Consider the following 23,448-nt stretch of genomic DNA (forward strand, 5'->3'; position numbering starts at 1 on the left):
AATTATTTGATTATATTTTCCCCTCCTTCACCTATAACCTGTAATCCTATGGGTGGGTGGGTAGGGTGGTAGGGATGGGAATGGGGAATTCAATTTGTCAGCATATTTGATGAATAGTGCTTCTTTGAGGGATGAGTAGGTGAACTGAAGTCAAATATGCACGTTTTGGATCTTTTACTTTTGTGGGATAAAAACTTCGAAAATCAATAAAAATATATTGACAAAAAAGCAAACAAACAATCACTGTGCCGTACAGACTCACAGCCACATTTTAATATTTTTTGTTCCAATCACACAATGTACTTGATTAAAAGTACAAAAAAACAATGAAATTGGTTTTGGGGTTCACATAGTTCCCATTGCTGTTGTGGATCGATATAGATCAAGTTCAGTGTCCTTGCTGGCGTAGAGGTCTGGTAGCTTGCCGTGTGCCTTATTGATTTGTTTGAAACAACGTTTCTACTGGAAAGCACATCCTGAAATCTTTCTTGATTATATAAATGATTGCTTTCTATTTTCTCACTCTATACTGCTATTCTTCCAAACCACTCTGTCTTATAGCTACTGACCTCTTCCTCTTTACTTATCTGTTCTTTTCTACAGTGCTTGCATGTTAATATACCCATGGTGCCATTTGTGAAAAATCAAAGGGGGAGATGTTTTTGAAACATTTATATTCATGAAAATATAACAGAACCACAGTGGGCTTATATAGATTATGAAGCATATTAGGCTATTTCTTGCAGCTGTTATAGTAACATTTATAAAATAATTATGAACTTTAATGAAACTATTAAGAAACTTGGACTTGCATTTGCCGGAATATTTTAATCCTTTTGTTTTTAAAAAAAAAAATTAATTCATGAAGTAGAACAATATTTTATATCAGAGATGTGATGTCAAGTTCATACCTTGTCCTTTCCTCATGCAGACACATAGGAGATGTCATGACATACAACAAAACAAAATCACAACATGCAAAACACAACGTGCTGTCATCATAAAAATAAACAGGCTACAGTACATTCCTACTTGTCAGACTAAGAAAACAGTCTGCTTTGATGATGGACTTCTGTCTTCTTTTTATGCTTTAATGTGGAGGGGTCATCCTCGGCGTGTCCCCCCTCTTTTACCCACATCTCTGCAAATCTCAGAGCAAGGAAGGTGGCGACCCCTGGTCCATTTACTGCGTCATCACGTAGCCTAGATACAGTGTTATCTCTATTGTCACACAAGCGCGAGCGCTGACAGTGAAAGTCCGTCTCTGATTTTAATGTTGTTTGCACTAATGACTGTTCTCACATTGCAGTGCTTTACTTAGATTTTTTTTTAAATAGCCTATTTTTATTTTAGATGTTTTATATGGTCTTTGGGTGACGCAGCACAAATCACAATGAAGGGGATACATTTTGTTCCCACCAGGGATAAAAATAACTCAGCAGAGGAAAGGATATATAGACCTGTGGGGGGAAAATCCCCACCATCCCCCTGGCAAATTGCACCCTGAATATACCCATATACACAACCCTTTATAATAACTTCCAAAAAAAAACAACAAACCGTAATAATGAAAATTCATCTTCCTCTACATGTGACTGTAGTAGCCTACATGCAGATATCACTGTCTTCTAAATTTGCTTCACATCATTAGTCAAAGACAAGTATTTTAGTGGCTCAAATTCAACTGAAAAATAGACATCGTCGCCCCCCAAAATCACATTTAGCTTGCTGTATTCAATATCTGTGGTTCTGCGACTCTGCACCTCAGAGAGAAGAACAGCTTTCTCCAGCAAAGCCAGCCTTGACTCTCCTACTGGCTCATTAAACTGTCTGCTGCATTTTAAAGGGGATGAGAGGAGCTGATATGATTGGCCATTACTGAAGCCTGTCCAAACTCCACCTGCTGATACTGCATTCCTCCCACATACCCACAAGAATGTATTCTTCCTGCTTCATCTATCAAAGGTGTTGCATTTTGGGATTTTTAGCAAAAATAGTGTACATGCTACAGATGGGTTTTTGAGTGACATCATCATTTTCTATGTGGGGGGTAAAAAACAACCCAGAATGACTCAGTGCTTATAAGATGATCAACATGAGGAGCCTCTGTCAACCTCTGAGTGCATAATTAGCCATTAGTACCTAGTCATCTGGTTAGAGCATCTGGATTTTAAAGGGGGCCATATTATGCGTTGTCTGGTTTTCTGTTATTAATATTTAGCTAGTTATGATGTTGGATGTTAAACCTGGTCAAAGTTCCAAAACGTGAGGTTAACTTATACAGAAATGTTCCCTGCAGGTTGAAGCCAGGGCTTCAACCTGCTCTAAACCTGCTCCTGTTTGCAACGGTTTTTTCTACGTTGCCAACAAGCTGACAACAGCTCGTCGTGCACGCCCATAAGCAGCTGTCTGTTCCATAGCTTTGGTTGCTAAGGTTGTTGCAAAGGTTTTTCCATTTGGTGTTTATGTTGTCCTCTCACATATTTCAGCTCCTACATGTACGAATGTGTTTGAGAAGTTGTCATTTTGAGTAAGGAACCACTTGGAGTCAACCATGACGCAGCTTCTGGAAGTGAGTGGGCTCCTCGGGTGGGGGCCTTAAAGAGACAGGAGCTAAAACAGCCTGTTTCAGACAGAGGCTGAACTGGGGGCGGCATAAAGGGCCAGTATAAGATAAATAAGGAGTTTTCTGAATTGTAAATCATGCAAAGATATTCTAGTAGAGTCCCAGAATATAAATATAGACCTTGAAAAGCGCATGATATGCCCTCTTTAATAAGGTGGAGGATGGTTTTGCATAGAAACTAGTACAAAAGCAGGCCAGATGATCAGTGCTTTGGTGGTCAGTTTGACATCCGTTTAGAGGTTCAGGTTCAGTGTGTGACTTGGTGATTGTAGAAGGCTTTGGATGGAAAATTATCCTCATTGTAAGGCCTATGATTTTTTTTTTTTTTAAAGGAAAAAATCACAAACAGGTGTACACTCTGGATCTTTTCATGATCCCCTGCAGCTTGTTATACAGTTTGTTATAAGTGAAGTCTTGCCTGTATACATTGCAGTCATCTGAATTATTGCACTAACATAAGACATCTGGCATATATTTAGTGTCTGGTATATCTGGGTGGTAAACAGCAGGAATTCCATACAGTATATGTTAGCATTACATGAGGGGAGCTTTTAATCTGTGCTGTGTGTTGATGCTCTGTTACCACTCGTGGTTCTTTCTCACTACCTGTAGAGTTAACTATGTATAGTCTTTCTTAGGTTTAGTAACTGTTCATTGGAATATCATGCGCACTCTTGAGTAGCTAGAGCCAACAATGTCTGTACACATGAGGCGTGAAGTTAAAAAAAGTTTTGGGAAATGCAGGCTGTATACAGCTTTAGTTCTAAAAAGGTAGTTTTACTGGTTTCCAGCAAGTTGGTACGTTTCTAAATAGTGAAAATGTCCACATATAATCTATCATGACATTATAACAAGTTTTCTATGTCTTTTCTCTAAAATCACATAAAAGAAATAACCAAATAAAAATGTCCTATCAAAGCACCATTCTTAAACTACAAAAAAGTTCAAAGTTGCTGTGTTTTAGTGCAAACTGAATGTACAGAACTGTGTACTGAACCGTGGCTGTTTACCACAGATGTAAAACATTGTTTGCCGTTAAAATGTCAAGTGAATATCAGGCAAAATATGGCAATAAATTCAATTTAAATTCAATTTAATTTAAATGTAATCACTTTCTGACAGAGTCCTGAGTGCATGTTTTGAGATGAAAAAGATACCTACCATAACAATTAAGACTATTAAGCGTCAGTTAGTATTGGGCAGTGTGATGCTCAGTGTCAGTTAATGTGAGCTATATTTCATTCTGTCTGAGGATGAAAACAAATGGGAAATTTATCCAAAACAGACTTGTGAGCCAACATGCCATCATTTTTTCATAGCTCTTTATAAAATCATTTATTTATCAAAAAAAAAAAGTTTGTGCCATAAGAAAAAAATACAGTAATATTGGAGCTCTGATTAAAATGTGCATTTCATAGGATATAGCTATAAAAACAAAGGACACAGCAACACACACACACACACACACAGGGCCTACCTTGTACTAGCAGCCGTGTGGTGTGAATGGCCTCTCCTTGGGGGCTGAAGGCTCGACATGTGTAGGCCCCACGATCCTCCCGGGTGATGGATAGCACCGTCAAACTCCCATCAGACACCTGAACACACACACACACACGCAACTCTTAAAAGTCTACTTTTCAGTAAGTCTACTGGACCTTTGGTGAAAGGCCTTAAACTCAAGTCTTTATCCACAAGGTTGCACTGTGACCACATGTATTCACACATATAGTAAATGCACATATGCATATGCACTAGAGGTGAAGTTCTGAGTGTAATTTAAGTTTTATAAATTCTGTGTTTCACTTTAATTTGACTTTAAACATAGATATGTGCACAAATTGAATTTTTTGAATTTTTTTTTTGATTTAAATATCCTGATAGATGGAAGTCAAATCATGAGAAAATGCAGGAAACCAAATAAAAATGTCTCGGTGTGTTCTGGACAGATGTTTTGTACTGACGACCCAAGATTTCACCACGTTTCTCTCACGATAGTCAACTTTCATCTCAGACAGCCCAAAATCACACAGTGTAAATGGACCTAACATTCTGTACAACTACCTAAACACACTTCAGTTACACCTCATATGAGAAGTACAAGGATAAATCAATGGTTTCATTAATTCATAATCCAAAGCTTTGAAAGGATGACTCCAAAAATATCATCTTTTGATTTAAGAGGCAGGAAGTAATGTATGCTTTTGATCAAACTTCTGCAGTGATGAGGGAATTACAACATTTCCAGGTCTCTGGTAAAAACCTAATATTGCCTGCAACCGGAATGAACAATAGTTGGATTTTAACAATAGACTGCTGGTAATCTGCTGCTGCTAATTAGAGCAGGAATCAAACTCATATTACAATACCGGATATACTGAAATACTTATGTTTTTTCTTAATCAGCTTTTTGGCTGAGAATAAAATGAGACAGTACTGTTCTGCACTGAGAAAGCCAAAACTACCTCACAAATCTCACCAAGTGCACAGACAGAGGACACTTTTACTATACAATGTCACCCCCAAGTCTACAGGTAGTGAAAAGTTGAAATTGTTTCAGATTGTAAACCAGTGTTTGTGTAGTGATGAGCGTACTGCAGATCTGGGCTTTTTTCTGATGCCATTAAAGAGATTTCGAGGAGAAAGCACAGGGAGTAATGTTGAAACTGAAGTGGTTGGATCTCTCCCTCAGTGCCTGCCATAGCTGTTCCAGCACATATTTTTACAGCCTTTAAACTCAGCAATATGAAAGGTTTTCTTGTCTGCTTTAGATGTAGTTACTAACTGAATTTAAAACAGTATTTACTGCTTTTGCGGAAGCTTTAAAAAAAAAACAACATTTTTATGGTTAGTTCGCATATCAAATAAACACAGCTTAAGTGAAAACTTCTTCAGAGGATGCACTCAGCCCTTGACCTTCCATCCCACAAGAGATGAATACTCTCAGGCAAAAGATGTAAATTCATGTTTCAAAGAAAACAGACACATCTGGCAGCAGAAAATACAGCCTGATGCAACAACTTGCAGTTTAAAGACTTCAGTCATTTGTTGAATCACATTTATTCAGTATAGAGCACATCATCATGTTAGAGCTACAGGTTGTACAGTTGCTCATCAGTCTATAGAAGAATACAGTAGAGTGTATTGACTTGGGGGAAGGTGCTGCTTGAGACAGAGACACATTTAGATACTGTATATTCTCTTCTGTGAACAAAGCTCAGTCATTTAAATAATTGATCTAATGTGGGGGAGTCATTCCTATATGCAGAACTCTATGTTAGATACTGGAGACCATACACTACCAACACAAATGCTTCTTTTCTCATTAGAGGCAAATTCTAAGTAAAGCTAAACTCTGTCATAGTGCGTGTAAAAGGGAGTAAAGATGACTAAGGTTTAAAGATCCCGACTGCAATTACGATTTATTCACTGAGCTGTTACGCTTACAGTAAATCCTACAGGGACCACACTCACTAGCAGATCAGTATACAAAAGAGATGATACAGAAGTGATTAAAAAATGAAAGATAACAATAAAAGGGGTAAAGAGAGTGAAAAGTCAACCTGAATATATGAGGAGTTCAGTGAATTTTGCCATTTTTATGCTCTTACTGATGGTATGGCAGAAAGGTCTTTAATTTAGCCGGGAGATAAAGTCATGGAGAGTGCCTGGGAGATAAAGCTGTTACCATTCAACACATAGCCTAATACAAGTGACCACTGTAACTGATCTAGGCATGTTTAGTTTCCACAAGATATAGTGCAAATCAGCCAAAGACTCAAACCTTACAGTGCCTGTAATCAATATTCTTATATTAAACCTGCAGTGCGGAACTTTTACATATACAGTGGTGTGAAAAAGTGTTTATACTGTGAAATACAGAGAGATTTATCTGGTGGTGATAGGATTAATCAGCATTGTGTGAACTCGTTTGGCAAGGGCTTGAATGTAACATATGTTCATTACCAGTGGTGTGAAAAAGTGTTTGCCCCCTTCCTGATTTCTTATTTTTTTGCATGTTTGTCACACCTAAATGTTTCAGATCATTAAACAAATTTAAATATAAGACAAAGACAACACAAGTAAACACAAAATGCAGTTTTTAAATGATGGCCCTGTGTGAAAAAGTGATTGCCCCCTAAAGTTAACAACTGGTTGGGCCTCCCTTAGCAGCAACAACTGCAATCAAGCGTTTGCGATAACTTGCAATGAGTCTTTTACAGTGCTTTTGGCCCACTCATCTTTGCAGAATTGTTGTAATTTCAGCCACATTGAAGGGTTTTCGAGCATGAACCGCCTTTTTAAGGTCATGCCACAGCATCTCAATAGGATTCAGGTCAGGACTTTGACTAGGCCACTCCAAAGTCTTCATTTTGTTTTTCTTCAGCCTTTCAGAGGTGGACTTGCTAGTGTGTTTTGGATCATTGTCCTGCTGCAGAACCCAAGTTCACTTCAACTTGAGGTCACGAATAGATGGACGGACATTCTCCTTCAGGATTTTTTGGTAGACAGCAGAATTCATGGTTCCATTTATCACAGCAAGTCTTCCAGGCTCTGAAGCAGCAAATCAGCCCCAGACCATCACACTACCACCACCATATTTTACTGTTGGTATGATCTTTTTCTGAAATGCGGCGTTACTTTTACGCCAGATGTAATGGGACACACACCACCATCTCTTTCTTATGGTGGAGTCATGAACACTGACCTTAACTGAGGCAAGTGAGGCCTGCAGTTCTTTGGATGTTGATGTGGGGTCTTTTGTGACCTCTTGGGTGAGTCGTCACTGCGCTCTTGGGGTAATTTCGGTCAGCCGGCCACTCCTGGGAAGGTTCACCACTGTTCCATGATTTCGCCATTTGTGGATAATGGCTCTCACTGTGTTTCGCTGGAGTCCCAAAGCTTTAGAAATGGCTTCATAACCTTTTCCAGACTGACAGATCTCAATTACTGTCTTTCTCATTTGTTCTTGAATTTCTTTGGCTCTCGGCATGATGTCTAGCTTTTGAGGATCTTTTGGTCTACTTCACTTGGTCAGGCAGGTCAGGCAAACACTTTTTCACACAGGGCCATGTAGGTTTGGATTTTTTTTCTCCCTTAATAATAAAAACCTTCATTTAAAAACTGCATTTTGTGTTTACTTGTGTTATCTTTGACTAACACTTAAATTTGTTTAATGATCTGAAACATTTAAGTGTGACAAACATGCAAAAAAATAAGAAAACAGGAAGGGGGCAAACACTTTTTCACACCACTGTAAATGAACATATGTTACATTCAAGCCCTTGCCAAACGAGTTCACACAATGCTGATTAATCCTATCACGACCAGATAAATCTCTCTGTATTTCACAGTATACAGAGTTTTTAATCTTATGTTGGGTTTAACATTCCCACACTGGCTAGAGACTTCTAGCAGCCAAGTGGCTAACTTCTGGTTAGCTTTCTGCTGACTTGAATGGGGATAAAAAAAATTATGATCATTTATGAATTTATTTAGACTGTGACGTAAGCATGTGTCGACAGTGTTTTTGTAATTACTCTCACTCCCAGAAGGGGGAGACAAAAGTCCCGCACTCCAGCTTTAACAATAAATGAATGATGAATAAATGATGAACCCACAGATAATCGTCACCTGACTCTGCAGTTCCCCTCACCTCAATGAAACGTTTTAGTGTCTTTAAGCTCATTGTATCGGTTTTACGGCCTGTAACTTTGTTTGGTTGGTTTAGTTTTCAGCAGACAGACACAGTTAGTGGCTAGCTGGTGAACATAGTGGAACATTTAGCAGCTAAAGAGACATTTCCCTTCAAGAGTTTGTAGAAACCAGAGTGAATATTGGACTTAAATTCGTCAAGTCAAAAAAAACATGACTCTAAATGAATGATAAGATTTTTCTACATTTACTGGATGTGTAAATAAGCAACTGTTTGTTTACAAGTTTGCCATATTAATTAAAAAGGTGATGTTATATCAGTATAGTTGTTTACAGCTTGTTTCTGCTGCCCCCAAGTGGCCAAAAAATCTCTTCATGCAAATTTTAATTTAAAGTTATGGAATGGAGAGTTATTACAGCAGTAATTATATTCCATTCAAATTCTATCTATTCAAGAGATCAAGAAGTAAAAAGTAAAATAGAGACATTCATCTTAATCTAACAGGAATGTGAACATATTTGACTGACGACGCAGTGCCTTGCTTGCTTGCTGGATGACCCTGCCCTAATCAATAAACAGATGAGACATAGAGACAGAAAGTATATACCTTATACTTGGCACTGCTGACCATGAGGATGCCTTCCCGCAGCCAGCTGACAGAGGGTTTGGGGTTGCCGAAGGCCGTGCAGGTCAAAGTGATGCTACCCCCTTCCTTGGCCTCTACGTACTGAGGTGGCGTATCCGAGAATGTGGGGGGAGCTGAGGAGTCAAAGGATAGTTTGGAGGAAAAGAAGAAACAAGGGCATGTTAATAATATGTCATTTTTATCATTTTTTTTATTTTCTTGTTTTGGATCTCTATCAATCAATCAATCATCTGTTGTATAAGCAGCAACTAATCATATTCATCTGACAGTGACAACCCATATTAAACCAGTGCATTTCTTAGTATAGATTCCTTTGAAATATACATTTTTGCTCATAAGATTCCAACAGTCAGGACAGTTCTTCAGTTCTGCAGCAGCAATATTTTGTACAGATAAGTTGGAAAAGTGCTTTCCCGTACAATATTATAGTATGTTAAATATGATTAAATTAAACTATAATATGATGTTAAGAAATATGTATTGTGTATATACATTGCAGATAAAACCAACCTGCTCTCTCCAAGACAGTCTATCATCAATCAGAATACCTAATAAACATGCTGATGAAACTTTGATTATTTCTTCATTATGAATATGAAGTTTAATTTGCTCACGGTCATAGTTCTTATTTCCTGCAAATAACATGACATTAGACTTTCTGACATTTAATGACAATTTCTTTGTTAGAAACTATTGTAAGTAATTGAGAAGATCATGATTTAGTTTTCTAATGAGAGTTGTTAAATCTCTATTTGAGATAAAAAGGTTGGTGTCATCTGCAAAGAGCAAAAGGAATGTGATGTTAGATATTGCAGCAAGATCATTAATATATATAAGAAATAATAAAGGTCCTAATATGAATCCTTGCGGTATAACATACTGCATTATATTTCTTTTTGACTCATGGCCATTAATAAAAACACATTTAGAACATAGTTACTGGGCTACTTATAAACATTACCATGAAAGTCATATCTATACATTTTTGAAAGCAAAATAGCATGGTTAACAGTGTCAAATGCATACTCATTATTATCTAAAGCTGTATAAATTCTCTCAGTAAATTGTAAAGGCGCCATATAAGTTGAATGATTTTTACAGAATCCATATTGATGATTGTACAGAATACTGTATGAGTTCAAGTGTTCCTGGATTCTTTTATACACTAGTTTTTTCCAAAATCTTACAACACCATGGCAACACTGAAATTGGACAATAGTTTGTAAAGGATCCTGGATCACCTATTTTAAATAGTGGAATAACTTTAGCCACTTTTAGGTCAGAAGGCATAATGCCAGTTTCCATGGATAATGCAAAAATGAGTGTTAAAGATTCACTGATAGGAGTCATGACTTCTTTGATTAGGGAGGTGCAAATTCCATCATGACCCGGAGCTGATTTTTTAAAGTCTAATACAATATCATTCACCTCCTTAAAGTCAGGCAGATCAAAATGACTAAAAGGTGGAAAAGAACCATTTATACAATCTAATAGATTAACTTTTGTGTCAAGTATCTTTTTAGCAAGAGATACATCACTTGAAAAGAAATCATTGAACCTACAAGCTAGTGTATATCAAAAGAATCTCGGAAAGTAGAACTTCCATCTGTAAAGATTGAAGGAAATTGTAAGGAGAAGTTTTTTCTTTGAAAGTAGCTGATTAATAATTTTCCATGCAGCCTTGATACTGCTTTCAGATTTTATAAACTGGTGACTGAAGAACCTTTTCTTGGCTGCTCTAAGGAGATGAATGTATTTGTTTCTGTACGATTAATAAGTAGCTAAATTGAAGGGAGTTGGCGATGGAATATATTTTTGTTTGTTGTTTAGTTTGTTTTTGATTATGGAAGACTTTTTCAATCCAGCAGAAAACCAAGGATTGTTATAATTTCTCCCAGTATCAACAGAACGAGTAACCAGCAGAAAACATTTTGTGAAAGTTGAATTAAATAGTTTCATAAATGCTTGATAAGCTGAGTTTGCATTGCTCTCCCCGTATACATTTTCAAAGAAAACTTTCTCCAACATTTCTTTAAATTTTGATTTATTGCTTGGATTGAAATTTCTATAAGTGACTATTGAAGAAGAATACCCTTTGGAAGCAGACTCAATCATCAAAGGAGAACACATTTAGTTTGGAGACCTGATAATCAAATAACGTCTGAGACAACTCTTTTGATCAAACATATGCCAAGTTGGTGTCCTTTCCACCTCCTGACCCCTGCTGATGTGACCTCTCCTGTATTGCCCCTGGATTTGCCTTGATCTTGTATGTAAATGCCCTCCCTTTCTACCCTTTTGTTTATCATGTGTTAGTCACCCTCCTGACCTCTACTGATCTGACCCCTCCCGACGTGCCCCTGGCAAACCATGATCTTGTATGTAAATGCCCTCACAACCTTGATCCATACTGTAGCTTTTGTTCACCATTTGGTGCTTTGATCTTTACTGTATAAAGTCTCTCCACTTCTTCTGCTCTGGGTCAGTCTACTGTATCAGACCAGCTCTGTGTCAGTATGCTCACCGCATTTCCGGAATGCTATTAAACCACTTCCACCACAGCAAACTTTGAATAAGGACTTGAGTGAAATTTCTTCAACAAATGGTGCCGTGACCCGGATGGCAAGAGACCTTCAACGGAGACTCCTTTCCCAGACCAAAAACACACCAGTGACCAAATCCAAATTTCAGAGGTAAGGTCCTTTTGAAAACCTAATTACTGTCGCTGTGTATTGTTGGAGGTCTGTGGAATTGGAGTCCCGGAGAAGGGTGACGCCATCCTGATTTTAAGTAAGTTTGCTGTGTGGTTGTGTATGGGGGTTAATAAGATGTGTTCTCTGTAAGATGTTTCTGTAGATGTTTAGGAACGCTTGTAGTTTCATAACTGAGGTTACTTGCTTCTTCCTTGCCTTAGAATCTGACTCGCTCTTCTTAAGGTTTTATATCTCCAGTAATATCCTGTTACAGATAAAATGGCCATTATGAACTAGATCCTGACGAGGATTGGACCAAGGGTTGGTCCCCAGTGTTTGGGTAACACTGAGAGATAGTCTGTGGAGATGTTTCTGTAGATGTTTAGGAAACGCTTGTAGTTTCATAACCTAGGAATCTTGACTTTGTTGTGAGGTTACTTGCTTCTTCCTTGCCTTAGAATCTGACTCGCTCTTCTTAAGGTTTTATATCTCCAGTAACATCCAGTGACAGTACTAGATCCTGACGAGGATAGAAAATAGTCCAGAAGGGGACTAGGGAGTAGGCCTACGCAGGTTCCAGTGAAGAAGTAGGGTGATTTGTTCTCCCAGGGATTGACTAGTTCTCCCAATACTCAGAAACAGGTATATTTCATTTGTAAGAATCTGACTCGCTCTCCTTACACAAAAAAATGATTTGTATCTTCTGAGTAGAATGTTGATTTGAAAGATTTGGTAAGTGAATTGTGGGCAAAAGTAGGTGTATATGAAAGTTGTTTTTTTGAAGGGATTTTACAGAAGGAAAATGTAAGTTATTTTAGCGGAAGGTTTGGGAAAGTGTTGACTGGTCCTGTTAAATACATGTATGGTAAATGGTACCAAAAGCTTAAAATTTGTTGCAACATAAAAATAAAAAAAAAAATAAGAAAACGTGATATAAAGAAAATAAAAATTGAAGTACGGGAAATAAATGTTGAAGGAACAACATTTACAACAAATAAGAGAGAATAAATGTTGAAGGAACAACATTTACAACAAATAAGAGAGAATAAATGTTGAAGGAACAACATTTACAACAAATAAGAGAAAAATGTGGTAAAGAAAGAAATTAGCCACAAATGTAAAATCCTACGCAATTAAGAGTCTAGAAAAAAAAATAACACAACGCAGAAACTAAACTAGTGCAACTAGTGTAACGGCTAGAAAGAAATAACACAACGCAGAGTTAAAACTAATGAAACTAGTGCCACAGCTAGAAAGAAATAATACAACTCAAAGCATAAAACAATGCAGTATAACTAAAAAAAACTAGAACCAAATGACCAACACAAAATCTAAAACAAAATAACACTTTAAAAAATTGGATAAGTCTTCCGGAAGCACCAAAACAAATATGAATGATTAAATCAAAAGATTTAATCTCATATTGCAAAGTTTTTGTTGATGTTTGTCACTTCACGTATGTCTTTGTCTGTAACGGTTGAGGAACGCGTTTTATGTTTTCTTTTCCTTTTCCAAATCTCATATTGCAAAGTTTTGTTGATGTTTGTCACTTCACATGTGTCTTTGTCTGTAACTGTTGAAGAACGCGTTTTATGTTTTTTCCTTTTCCAAATCTTAGAAATGACTGTTGTAAGAATGATATGGTGATCTGAGACTAAACAAAATTGTTTGTAGATCAAATTATAACAGTTTTTCTAAGTATCTCACTACACAGGCGGAGCAGAGAAAATGGCAGAGAATCCCTGTAGGACTTCACAATTGGACAAAGTTGACCTCCTGGAAGAGGCATTAAGAATTCCTTCATTTGGGGTGAGAAATTGCTCATTTGCAGCAACCCAATCCACATCAAACCCTGTCTATGGCACCTCCAGCAGAAGACCTGTATCTGAAGGTCCTTTCACTGAAAGCATGTGAAGTTTCACAACTTCACACTCCTTTCTTCTGTCTGACACCACACCCATAAATCTACTAGGGAGAGATTTGTTATGCAAACTAAACTGTACCATCTATTGTTCCCCAGATGGCATCTTTTTAGAGACTAATCAACATAACACAACAGCTGTGCTTGCAGCCCTAATAGATCAAAATCAACCCATTTGTGAAGAGAAAAGAAAAATCTATGATAGAATAGTGTCCAGTGTGCCCCGTCAGTATGGGCTTCTTCTTCTAATGATGTTGGTTTGATTAAGACTACAGAGCCAGTACAAATATTACTGAAACAAAATGTCTCTCTGCCAAGGATTCCACAGTATCCTCTTTCACAAGAAAAGAGAGAAGACATTCGTCCTGTCATCCAGTCTTTACTTAACCAAGGAATAATAGTGCCATGCAACAGTTCATGTAATACACCTATACTTCCCGTGAAGAAACCAGGTAACCAGAATATAGATTCGTACAGGATTTACGAGCTATCAATACAGTAGTACTTCCCCGTTTCCCTTTAGTTCCAAATCCAACTACTGTATTGTCTTCATTACCTGCTAACTCAACTCACTATACGGTACTTGATCTCTGCAGTGCCTTCTTTTCTGTCCCCTTACATACAGACAGCCAGTATTTGTTTGCATTCACCTATGAGAGAGGACTTCCACCTTGTCTAAAAGCTGTAGCTGCAGCTGCACTTGCAATCAACAAATCTGCTGATATTGTTCTAGGTTCGCCACTCACAGTCATGGTCCCGCATGATGCACTCACCCTAATCACCAGAGAGGCACACAGACATGTGACAGGGACCAGAGAGGCAAAATATGTACTAACACTCACTGCTCCACACATTACACTCAAAAGACGTACCATCCTTAATCCTGCTACACTTCTACCTACAGAAGAGGATGGTGATAACTCATAACTGCATGGATGTCATCTCTTGTTCATCTAAACCTCGTCCTGACCTTTCAGAAACTCCTATCCCTAACTCTAATCTTGTTTTCTATACTGATGGCTCTGCTTATAGAGAAAATGGAGTGCCATACGCAGGGTATGCAATTTGTCAATTAATATTAATAATAATTAATAATTTTTCAATTATTGAAAACGTCGCCCTGCCACCCTCAAGCTCCGCCCAAGTAGCTGAGTTGCATGCAATGACGGAGCCTGCTACCTGGCCAAAGGTAAAACTGTTACCATTTACACCGACTCCAGGTATGCTTTTGGATGTTTATATGACTTTGGCATGTTATGGGCGAACCGAGGATTCATTACATCCTCGGGGACACCCGTTAAACATGACAAATTCATTGATGAACTGTTAGATGCATGTCAACTACCTTCATCTATTGCAGTTGTTAAGTGTGAAGCCCACACCAAATCCAACGATCCTGTTTCAAACGGCAATGCTTTGGCTGACCATGCGGCCAAAACAGCTGCCAAAATTGGTAACCCTGTCCATGTTAAGCTCTGTCCTTCCATACCTGCTAACGACCTTGCTTCTCTTAATGATGTAGCCCTCTTACAGGAGACTGTTGATGTGGAGGAGCATAGGTTGTGGCTTTCCCATGGATGTAAATGTGTAAATAACTTGTGGGTCCACAATGACGGCCGCATTGTGGCACCTACGTCCCTGTACCCATGGCTTGCACGCATGTCACATGGCTTAGCGCATGTAAGTAAAGGAGGAATGTGTCTGACAGTGTTGAAAGACTGGTATGCTCCAGGATTTACATCGTATGCCCAAAAGTACTGTGAGAAATGTTTGATTTGTCAACAGCACAACCCTGGGAAAACAGTACAGACAACAATGTCGACACATCCTCCCCCTCAGGGACCTTTTGAAACTCTACAGCTAGATTTTATTCATATATCGAAATGTGATGGATATGATAATGTTCTTCTGTGTATAGATATGTTTTCAAACTGGCCTGAAGCCTGGCCTTGCAAAAAGGCTGACTCTGCTTCTGTAGTGAAATGCTTGCTGAAAGACATTGTTCCAAGATTCGGCATCCCACAAAGCATCAACTCAGACAGAGGAACTCATTTCACTGGACAAATAATGACTGAACTCTGTAACTCACTGGGAATTAAACATAGACTACATTGTCCATACCATCCTCAGTCTGCAGGGCTAGTTGAACGACAAAATGGTGTTCTGAAGAACAAACTAGCCAAACTGTGTGCTGAAACAGGTCTAAAATGGACATCACTATTGCCATTGGCCCTCATGTCAATGAGGTCCACACCCATCAGGAAACACAAACTTACACCTCATGAGATTATTACGGGTAGACCAATGACTGTATCAAGTAATTCAATACTATGCATGAAGAAGATGGATCTTCATGCTATGGATGAATCAATGATATCATTCTGCTCTGCCCTAACCTCTGCTGTTCAGTCAATCCACAGACAAGTAAAAGCTGTCCAGTCTCCTCCTAGTGACCAGCCGTGCCATAACATCCAACCAGGGGACTGGGTCTGCATCAGAGAGTTCCGACGCAAGAACGCCCTGAAACCCCGCTGGTCCAAACCACAACACGTCCTACTTACCACCAACACAGCAATCAAGTGTGAAGGTCGCCCCACGTGAATCCACGCATCCCACTGTAAGAAGACGCCTCCCCCACCATGCACCTGAAAACGGCAGGATCCATCTTCATCCTGTGGGCTTTCTTCTTCACCTGTGGGCCCGTAGAGGGGTGGCTGCAGCTCTGGGAAGAAACTCCTCCCCCGAAGGACAACGCAGGGCTGACAGCCCCAGAAGAAGAGGTACAGCACCCGCAGCCGCCGGAGGAGAAGAGGAGCACCGCAGGGCCCAGAGCCCCAGAAGAAGAGGCACACCGCCCGCAGCCGCCGGACGACAAGAGGAGCACCGCAGGGCCCAGAGCCCCAGAAGAGGAGGTACAGCGCCCGCAACCACCGGAGAACAAGAGAAACACCGCAGAACCTAGAGCCCCAGAACAACATGTACAACACCCACCGACAGTCATAACAGACACCAGAGACCCAGGAAAAGATACACGACAAACCCCAACACACTCACAGCCATCAAAGGAACAGATCAGACGATCCTACAAACATCACAAACGAGACCTTTCGAGACAACAAGAGGGGAACACACCCATAACAGTGCTCCCATTCCAAGTTACGGAGCCATGGCAGCTTTGGATCAAATAAGAGACCCTTCTCATGCGGTTGAAGATCTTGCAAACACTACCGCAAAAGGCATGTCCATGTTCTCACAAGAAATGACTGCTGTGAGAAGAATGACTTTACAAAATCATGCTGCTCTGGATTATTTACTGACATCTCAAGGAGGAACCTGTGCAGTAATTGGAGCTGAATGTTGTATTTTCATACCTGATCACAATGCCACCATACAAGAAATAACTAACCATTTGAATAATATTGCCAAAACATTACATAACCCTGTCACCACTGGTCTGTTTGATTGGTTTAAACAGAAATTAGGAGCATTAGGTTATGTAATCTTTGAAATTGTCTTGCTTGGATTTGGAGTCTTGACTGTTGTAAGCCGTTTGATCACCTGTCTTAAATCCATTTGTAACTCATGTATCACTCAGACAACCACTAAGATCATGTACACCACTGCAACTCCACCTATCCTACCAATAGAGTTGGAAAATTCAGACTTTTTGTTTAAAATTGGAGTAGATTTAGACTAAATAGACTGTAGCCACATTAAAAAAAAAAAAAAAAAAAAAAAAAAAAAAAAGTGTGGATTGAAGAAGAATACCCTTTGGAAGCAGACTCAATCATCAAAGGAGAACACATTTAGTTTGGAGACCTGATAATCAAATAACGTCTGAGACAACTCTTTTGATCAAACATATGCCAAGTTGGTGTCCTTTCCACCTCCTGACCCCTGCTGATGTGACCTCTCCTGTATTGCCCCTGGATTTGCCTTGATCTTGTATGTAAATGCCCTCCCTTTCTACCCTTTTGTTTATCATGTGTTAGTCACCCTCCTGACCTCTACTGATCTGACCCCTCCCGACGTGCCCCTGGCAAACCATGATCTTGTATGTAAATGCCCTCACAACCTTGATCCATACTGTAGCTTTTGTTCACCATTTGGTGCTTTGATCTTTACTGTATAAAGTCTCTCCACTTCTTCTGCTCTGGGTCAGTCTACTGTATCAGACCAGCTCTGTGTCAGTATGCTCACCGCATTTCCGGAATGCTATTAAACCACTTCCACCACAGCAAACTTTGAATAAGGACTTGAGTGAAATTTCTTCAACACTACTGAGTCATTGTTTTTTAACTTATGTCCATCTAGTATTATTAAATCATATGTTATCAATTAGTGTAGCAGATTTGTTTGTTACCCTGGTAGGTTTGCTAATAGTGGGATAAAAATAACTTGCATATAAATGGTTTAGAGAATCATTTTGAACAGCCACACTCACACAACTTGTGCCTGTTATGATATCAACACACAAACACACAATGATACACAAATACCATGACTATTATATCAGTAACATGAGCAGCTGATCCCAGTGGGAGAAATGATCTAATTAACGCTGCTGTGTAAATAGCATTTGATGTTTGTCAGACTGCTGTGGAAAGTCTGTTGTGTTCTTTCAGCTCTATCAGTCCTCCATGCTGTGCATTATATTGTAAAACTATTCAGATATTTGCTCAAATGTAGGCACGAGGTGATCACAAGCAGCAGGTGTCAATGTACCCAACATGACATATTCCTACTTCCGGCATAGACAGGAAGTTAAGACAAAATTGTGGAGTTGGAGCACTTGTTGCTGAAACTCATCAGGTAAATAGCATATTGGCTATAAAAACTATAAAAATAGCTACTCTGTAGAAAAGGAGTGCATGATGATGTTTGACTTGCAGAAAAAAGGAAGAGCTTCAACCAAAACAGGAAGAAGATTGCCTCATTACAATTTGTGGCAAACAAGTACAGATCAGTCTAGAAGCTGCACAGGTCTTTGACATATACATGACTGCTGCAGCAACTAAAAAGTAAAGATTTTTATTAAGGAAAACACTGCTGCGTTCTGACAGGTCAGAATTCTTTGGTTAGCACAGGGGAAATCTTACAAATAATACACCTGCTTTGGCTCAGTGTAGCTGTAGCTACAATATTCCCTGATACAGTACTTCCTTGCATTCTCTTGTTTATTGTCAAGCATTGATTAGCCACTGCCTCTGCACAGTGAGTGAGCATCGCTCACTGCTTCCTAAGCAGAATTCCACAATAGGAATACAAAACTACACTGGTAGTTCAATCTAGCTGTACTGAGCCTGTGAAGAACACAGTCACTGAGCAGACGGATCATCTGTTCGGCTCTTGATGAACATGCATGGCAATGTGGGGGGAAAAATGCCTCCTCGAAGTTTATCACAGTTCTATAATAGGTTTTTATTATTTTTATGTCTTCTCTTCTGAATACATACAGTATTTATCTTTTCTCAAAAAGTAGTGAAGCAAGTGGTGACACATCTTTGCAGAGAGGAGTTGTAAAGGTCATTGGGTTTTAACTTTAAATTTAACAACAACAACAAAAGGCCTAACTGTCATTATAGAATAATGTTATGTTGTGTAAATGTGCTGTTATCTTGCAGAGCCTGGGACAGATTGTCTTAAAAAGGTACCTTGTTAGACAGCAGCTTCTCATTTCTCCTTTAAGGGACCAGCCGTGTACATAATAGCAGGAGAGCGGCCATTCAATCAAGTTACCAAGAGACCACTTAATAATGCATGTGTATAAACATTTACCTAGCTTTGCTTTTGCTATCTGGCTGGTTGCAAATGTCTCAGAGTCGGCTATTTTAGATTTGTACCGGTGCAGAAAATTAAACAATGGAAGCCAGATAGCATGGAGTGTCATATACATAAACATGAATGGCTTTGACTGCTGATGGTGGGAGTACACATAAACCAACAGAACACGCACAAGCAGGTCATGAAAGCCTTCATGTTAGCTGTCATAAACACTTCTGCACAGACACATCTGTCCCTGGGAAAAATCTTCTGTCACAAAGGGAGCAATAGGTTTGACATTTTCTGCAGCTGCAACAGCAATTTTAAAAGAACAAACAAGATAACTTGTTCTTGTCCTTTTTCAAGGACACAAGTTCCCTGAAGTTGGAGTTGCAAAGTTGTTTTGTGTGATTCTATATAGTGCCTCTATTTATAATTAAAGTTTTCATATATTAAATATGTATGGTAAAGATGAATGTGTCTTAATATCTAATGACTAACCAATCTGAACAACATACATTGCAAAAACAGCTTTTCACCTCGCCTTTCAGGGCTTTTACACTTCCATCGAGTGTGTGTGTGTGTGTTTTTTTTTTTTAATTCATACACAAGCACTGATGTGGCAGGCATGCTGCATTTTGTAAAACCATTTTCTAAATCCTCTTTTGCTTCAAGGCCTTCTAGATTACGAGGCAGGATGATCATACATGACATTTGGCACGTCTTCCTACCAAACATACTTAAGCTGCATTTTCTAACTGCCCCACCCCCATTTAACCTGAGCAAAACTCCATTCTATCTACACACACACACGCCAATATCACCGTCAGTGATTCTATAGAGATTTTATTCATAATTCCTGTTTTGATATTCTCAATCTAATCACCTTAGGACTGAAGCTGATCTGCTTACATGTGTAATCCTGTAGCCTCTCAATTGCTAACATGTCATTCCATCTGCAATCATAAGCCAGGCCATAGTGCTAATTCCACGCCATGTGCTTTGCCATAACACTGAGATGGTAACAAAAGCACTCCAGTCAACCATGCAATTTTTTCAAAAACATTTATTTCAACTAATGCACTTCATATTTTGTGTTAGTGGAAAGTAAGAAAATCGGCAAATGTGCTGGAATCTCCTGCTTCCCTAAAAATCTCCTGCTGTTTAAAACTGGCTTGTTTATTTAGCTATTCTCATTAGGATTTGCTGGTTCAATGGCCAGAAGCAATGATAGCGATCATTATAAGACATGACAGTAGATCAGGAGGAAAATGAGCATGAGCAACAATATTGAGCTATTTTCTTAATGATTACCTTTCATTCTGGGCATTCTACAGTACCGTATGTGCAGCTGCTTTTTAGATTATCTGCTGCTGCTGAAGGATGAATGGTATAATGACTTTCATCAAAGGCACATTTTGCATGACTTTCATATGAAAATAGCAAAATCTTTAACAGAAGAATGTTACATGTCTATATTGGACAGTAGAGTAGACATATATAGAGATATAGTCACATCTATATAACCACACTACCACACATTAATCATAATATGATGATATGGTATTTATGGTGTCTTTACCTGGTTTTCAAGCATCATGGAGGGGTTTTTGTTACATTTTCGTCGATTAACTAGAAACTGCCTGAACGCAACTTTATTTCTGAAGTTTTTATATGAAGTTTTTATATTGATATTTCAGCACGCTGTGAAAATCAGTTTGCAGAGCCTTGAAACTTGCTCACCTTTACTTTTTGAAAAAGTTGCATTATTGTCATGTGAACAAACTGCTGTTGTGAGCAGGTATTATTTTTAGAAACCTCCTCAGCGGTGCATTCAAGGACACTTTGATTCCCAATAATAGATAGCCAGCTTTCACAAGGCACTGTATTCACAAGTCACATTGTTAGTTAATCAAATAAAATTGGTTAGAAAACTGCAGGAGGTGGAAATATGACTTTCAATTATCTTAATAAACGGGTCTTTCAATTATACAAACCATTTATTTTTGGGATTAGTTTCTATGACTTACATTTGCTTTTCGGAAATTATTATTATATTGCTGTTTTTTTTTTACAAAGCAGCTTATTGTTAATTGATGAGCATCAAGCTGCTGCCGGCACTTGTGTTGTTATTTGGGTCTATACGAGTCATCTACATTGTCAAATAATCCTCAGGTTTATTTGAAAAATAGTCCGACTGTTCTATGGCCTCTTTCAAACCAGGTCCCTTTTTTTTTAATAAATTAATGCAGTTTCAGAAAACAGCCATTTATGGTGAAATGGTCAAACAAAAAGCCATGTTACAGTTGCAGTAACACAATTTTCCACACTTCAGTGTTATATGTAATGTGACAGTTCTTTTTGATTTAAATTAACACTAAAGCTTCCACCTATAGAATGGCTTGTTTAAATGGTACTACTGCAGCACATAGAAACTGATATTGGTGACAACAAAACCCTCCATAAGACTCACAATTCACATCTGTAAAGGAATCTGTCATCTGTCATTGTCAATTTTGTTTGACTGTACCCAAATTACACAACATTAAGTAAATCTACTGAAACTACAAATATAGTACATTATACATGAACATGTTTGCATGCATTTTTTACTACTTACGTTACAGCTTTGACTTTGTAATGGAATCAATATGCAGTGGAAACCACTTATAGTGATCATGGTTACAGTGATCAACCGCTTATACGGATCAAAAAGCTTGGGCCAGAAATTTAAATAATTTGCTTATAGTAATCAAGTAGTCTGCTTACAGTGTTCATGTTGGTTTTTTTCATACATGAAAACATACGGGAAAAAAAATTTAAACTACGGTTATTCTATTTTCCTCCCATGATACAGGTATGATATGCCATTAGCAGCTGCAGTGCACATCTGTGGGTTTGTGCAGAGGTGCACACAAACCCCTCTCTCTCTCTCTCTCGTCTTTTTTAAAAGACAACATCAAAGCCTAACTTTACTTATAATTTTATCAAACGAAGAGAAATGTCCTCCCCTCTTCCTAATAATGTTTTTGTCCTCCTTCATGGGAGGGTTACAGCTCTAATCAGTCTGATCACCAGCCCTGATTGGCCACCGCAGCGTTATGGGTTGCGTTTTTCCAAAACTTGATTCTGGTTCAACTTTCTCACTGCGGGCCACTGCGGCCCCCACCCACGCAGCCTAAATGCACAAACTGTCAGCTTCCTGCTGGTTTATTTGAGGCTGCTGCTGCCTGCACATTGACATCATGACGGGAAAAAGAAAGTCTCTCAATGAAAAACGTAGTGTCCTCGAAGCTTATGACAAACTGCCTGAAACGAGCCAACAAGATGCAGCTGTTTCAAACAAGTGTTTGGCCCAGCTGTTCTGTATTTTGAAACAGTCGATAAAATTCAGTAAATAGCTAAGCTGCCCATTTCACTCCTTTATATTCATGTAATAAATATACAGATGTCAATTAGATGGTAATCTGCATCAGAAATAAAGAAAAAATTTGGTTATAATAATCATCCGCTTATAGTGATCAATTTGATACGGACAGATGTGATCACTTTAAGCGGTTTCCAATGTAGCTGAGCAATTTTTCAGCATCATTCATTCACAATATTTCACTAATAATCAAGTCTTTGACATATAGTATTACTGTATATATAAAGATACATAGAGAATTCATATTGAAAGCGGTGCTCTGTGAGAAAATTCTTCAGTTTTCTGATTGAAGTAATTTGCTAAATTTACTGCTAACATCAAATGTTTCTTATGTAGATTTTTATGCCATTCACACTGCATTTTTGTAAAAGATCAAATCTGAATTTGCACGTTGGAAAAAATGCAAGGAAACTAATGTGGTGTTGGCCGTGCTTCCCAATATACTGTACTACATGTCCACACTGATTTTAAGTCACTCTTAACTGCATCCTGTCACGCAAAATCTGCGGGTGATGAGATGTGGTTCATAAATCTAGCATGGCAGTGATTACCATGATGAGGTCAGAATATCATTGACCTATTCTAAGCAGTGGCATATGTGACAGCAATAAAATGTTAGTACTAACTGTGTTCCGCAGGAGGCTTTGGCACAGAACTAACTGTTACATTGGTACATACTGTAAAGTGTGGTAATATATTCATTCATTGAAAGGCAGCAG

The 23,448-nt window shown here is 38.6% G+C and overlaps 1 protein-coding gene and 1 long non-coding RNA gene across 5 annotated transcripts in view; one reads left to right on the forward strand and one right to left on the reverse strand.

The window, feature by feature from the left end:
• The window catches only part of LOC122994872 (protein turtle homolog B-like), a 162,578-nt gene that overhangs the window by 74,891 nt on the left and 64,239 nt on the right, over positions 1-23,448 (reverse strand). For all 4 annotated transcript variants that reach the window (XM_044369636.1, XM_044369635.1, XM_044369633.1 and 1 more), the window contains exons 4-5: positions 8,887-9,038; positions 4,104-4,221 (exon numbers count right to left, since the gene is read on the reverse strand). In XM_044369636.1, the coding sequence (XP_044225571.1) occupies positions 4,104-4,221; positions 8,887-9,038 (270 nt within the window). The remainder of the gene's footprint in view (positions 1-4,103; positions 4,222-8,886; positions 9,039-23,448) is intronic.
• Positions 1,154-22,700, forward strand: LOC122994873. The gene is made up of 3 exons (XR_006406683.1): positions 1,154-1,164; positions 5,665-5,670; positions 22,566-22,700. It is a non-coding gene; the product is annotated as an uncharacterized LOC122994873 (long non-coding RNA).

The sequence above is a fragment of the Thunnus albacares genome, chromosome 13 (genome assembly GCF_914725855.1).
Source record: "Thunnus albacares chromosome 13, fThuAlb1.1, whole genome shotgun sequence".
Classification (NCBI taxonomy): domain Eukaryota; kingdom Metazoa; phylum Chordata; class Actinopteri; order Scombriformes; family Scombridae; genus Thunnus; species Thunnus albacares.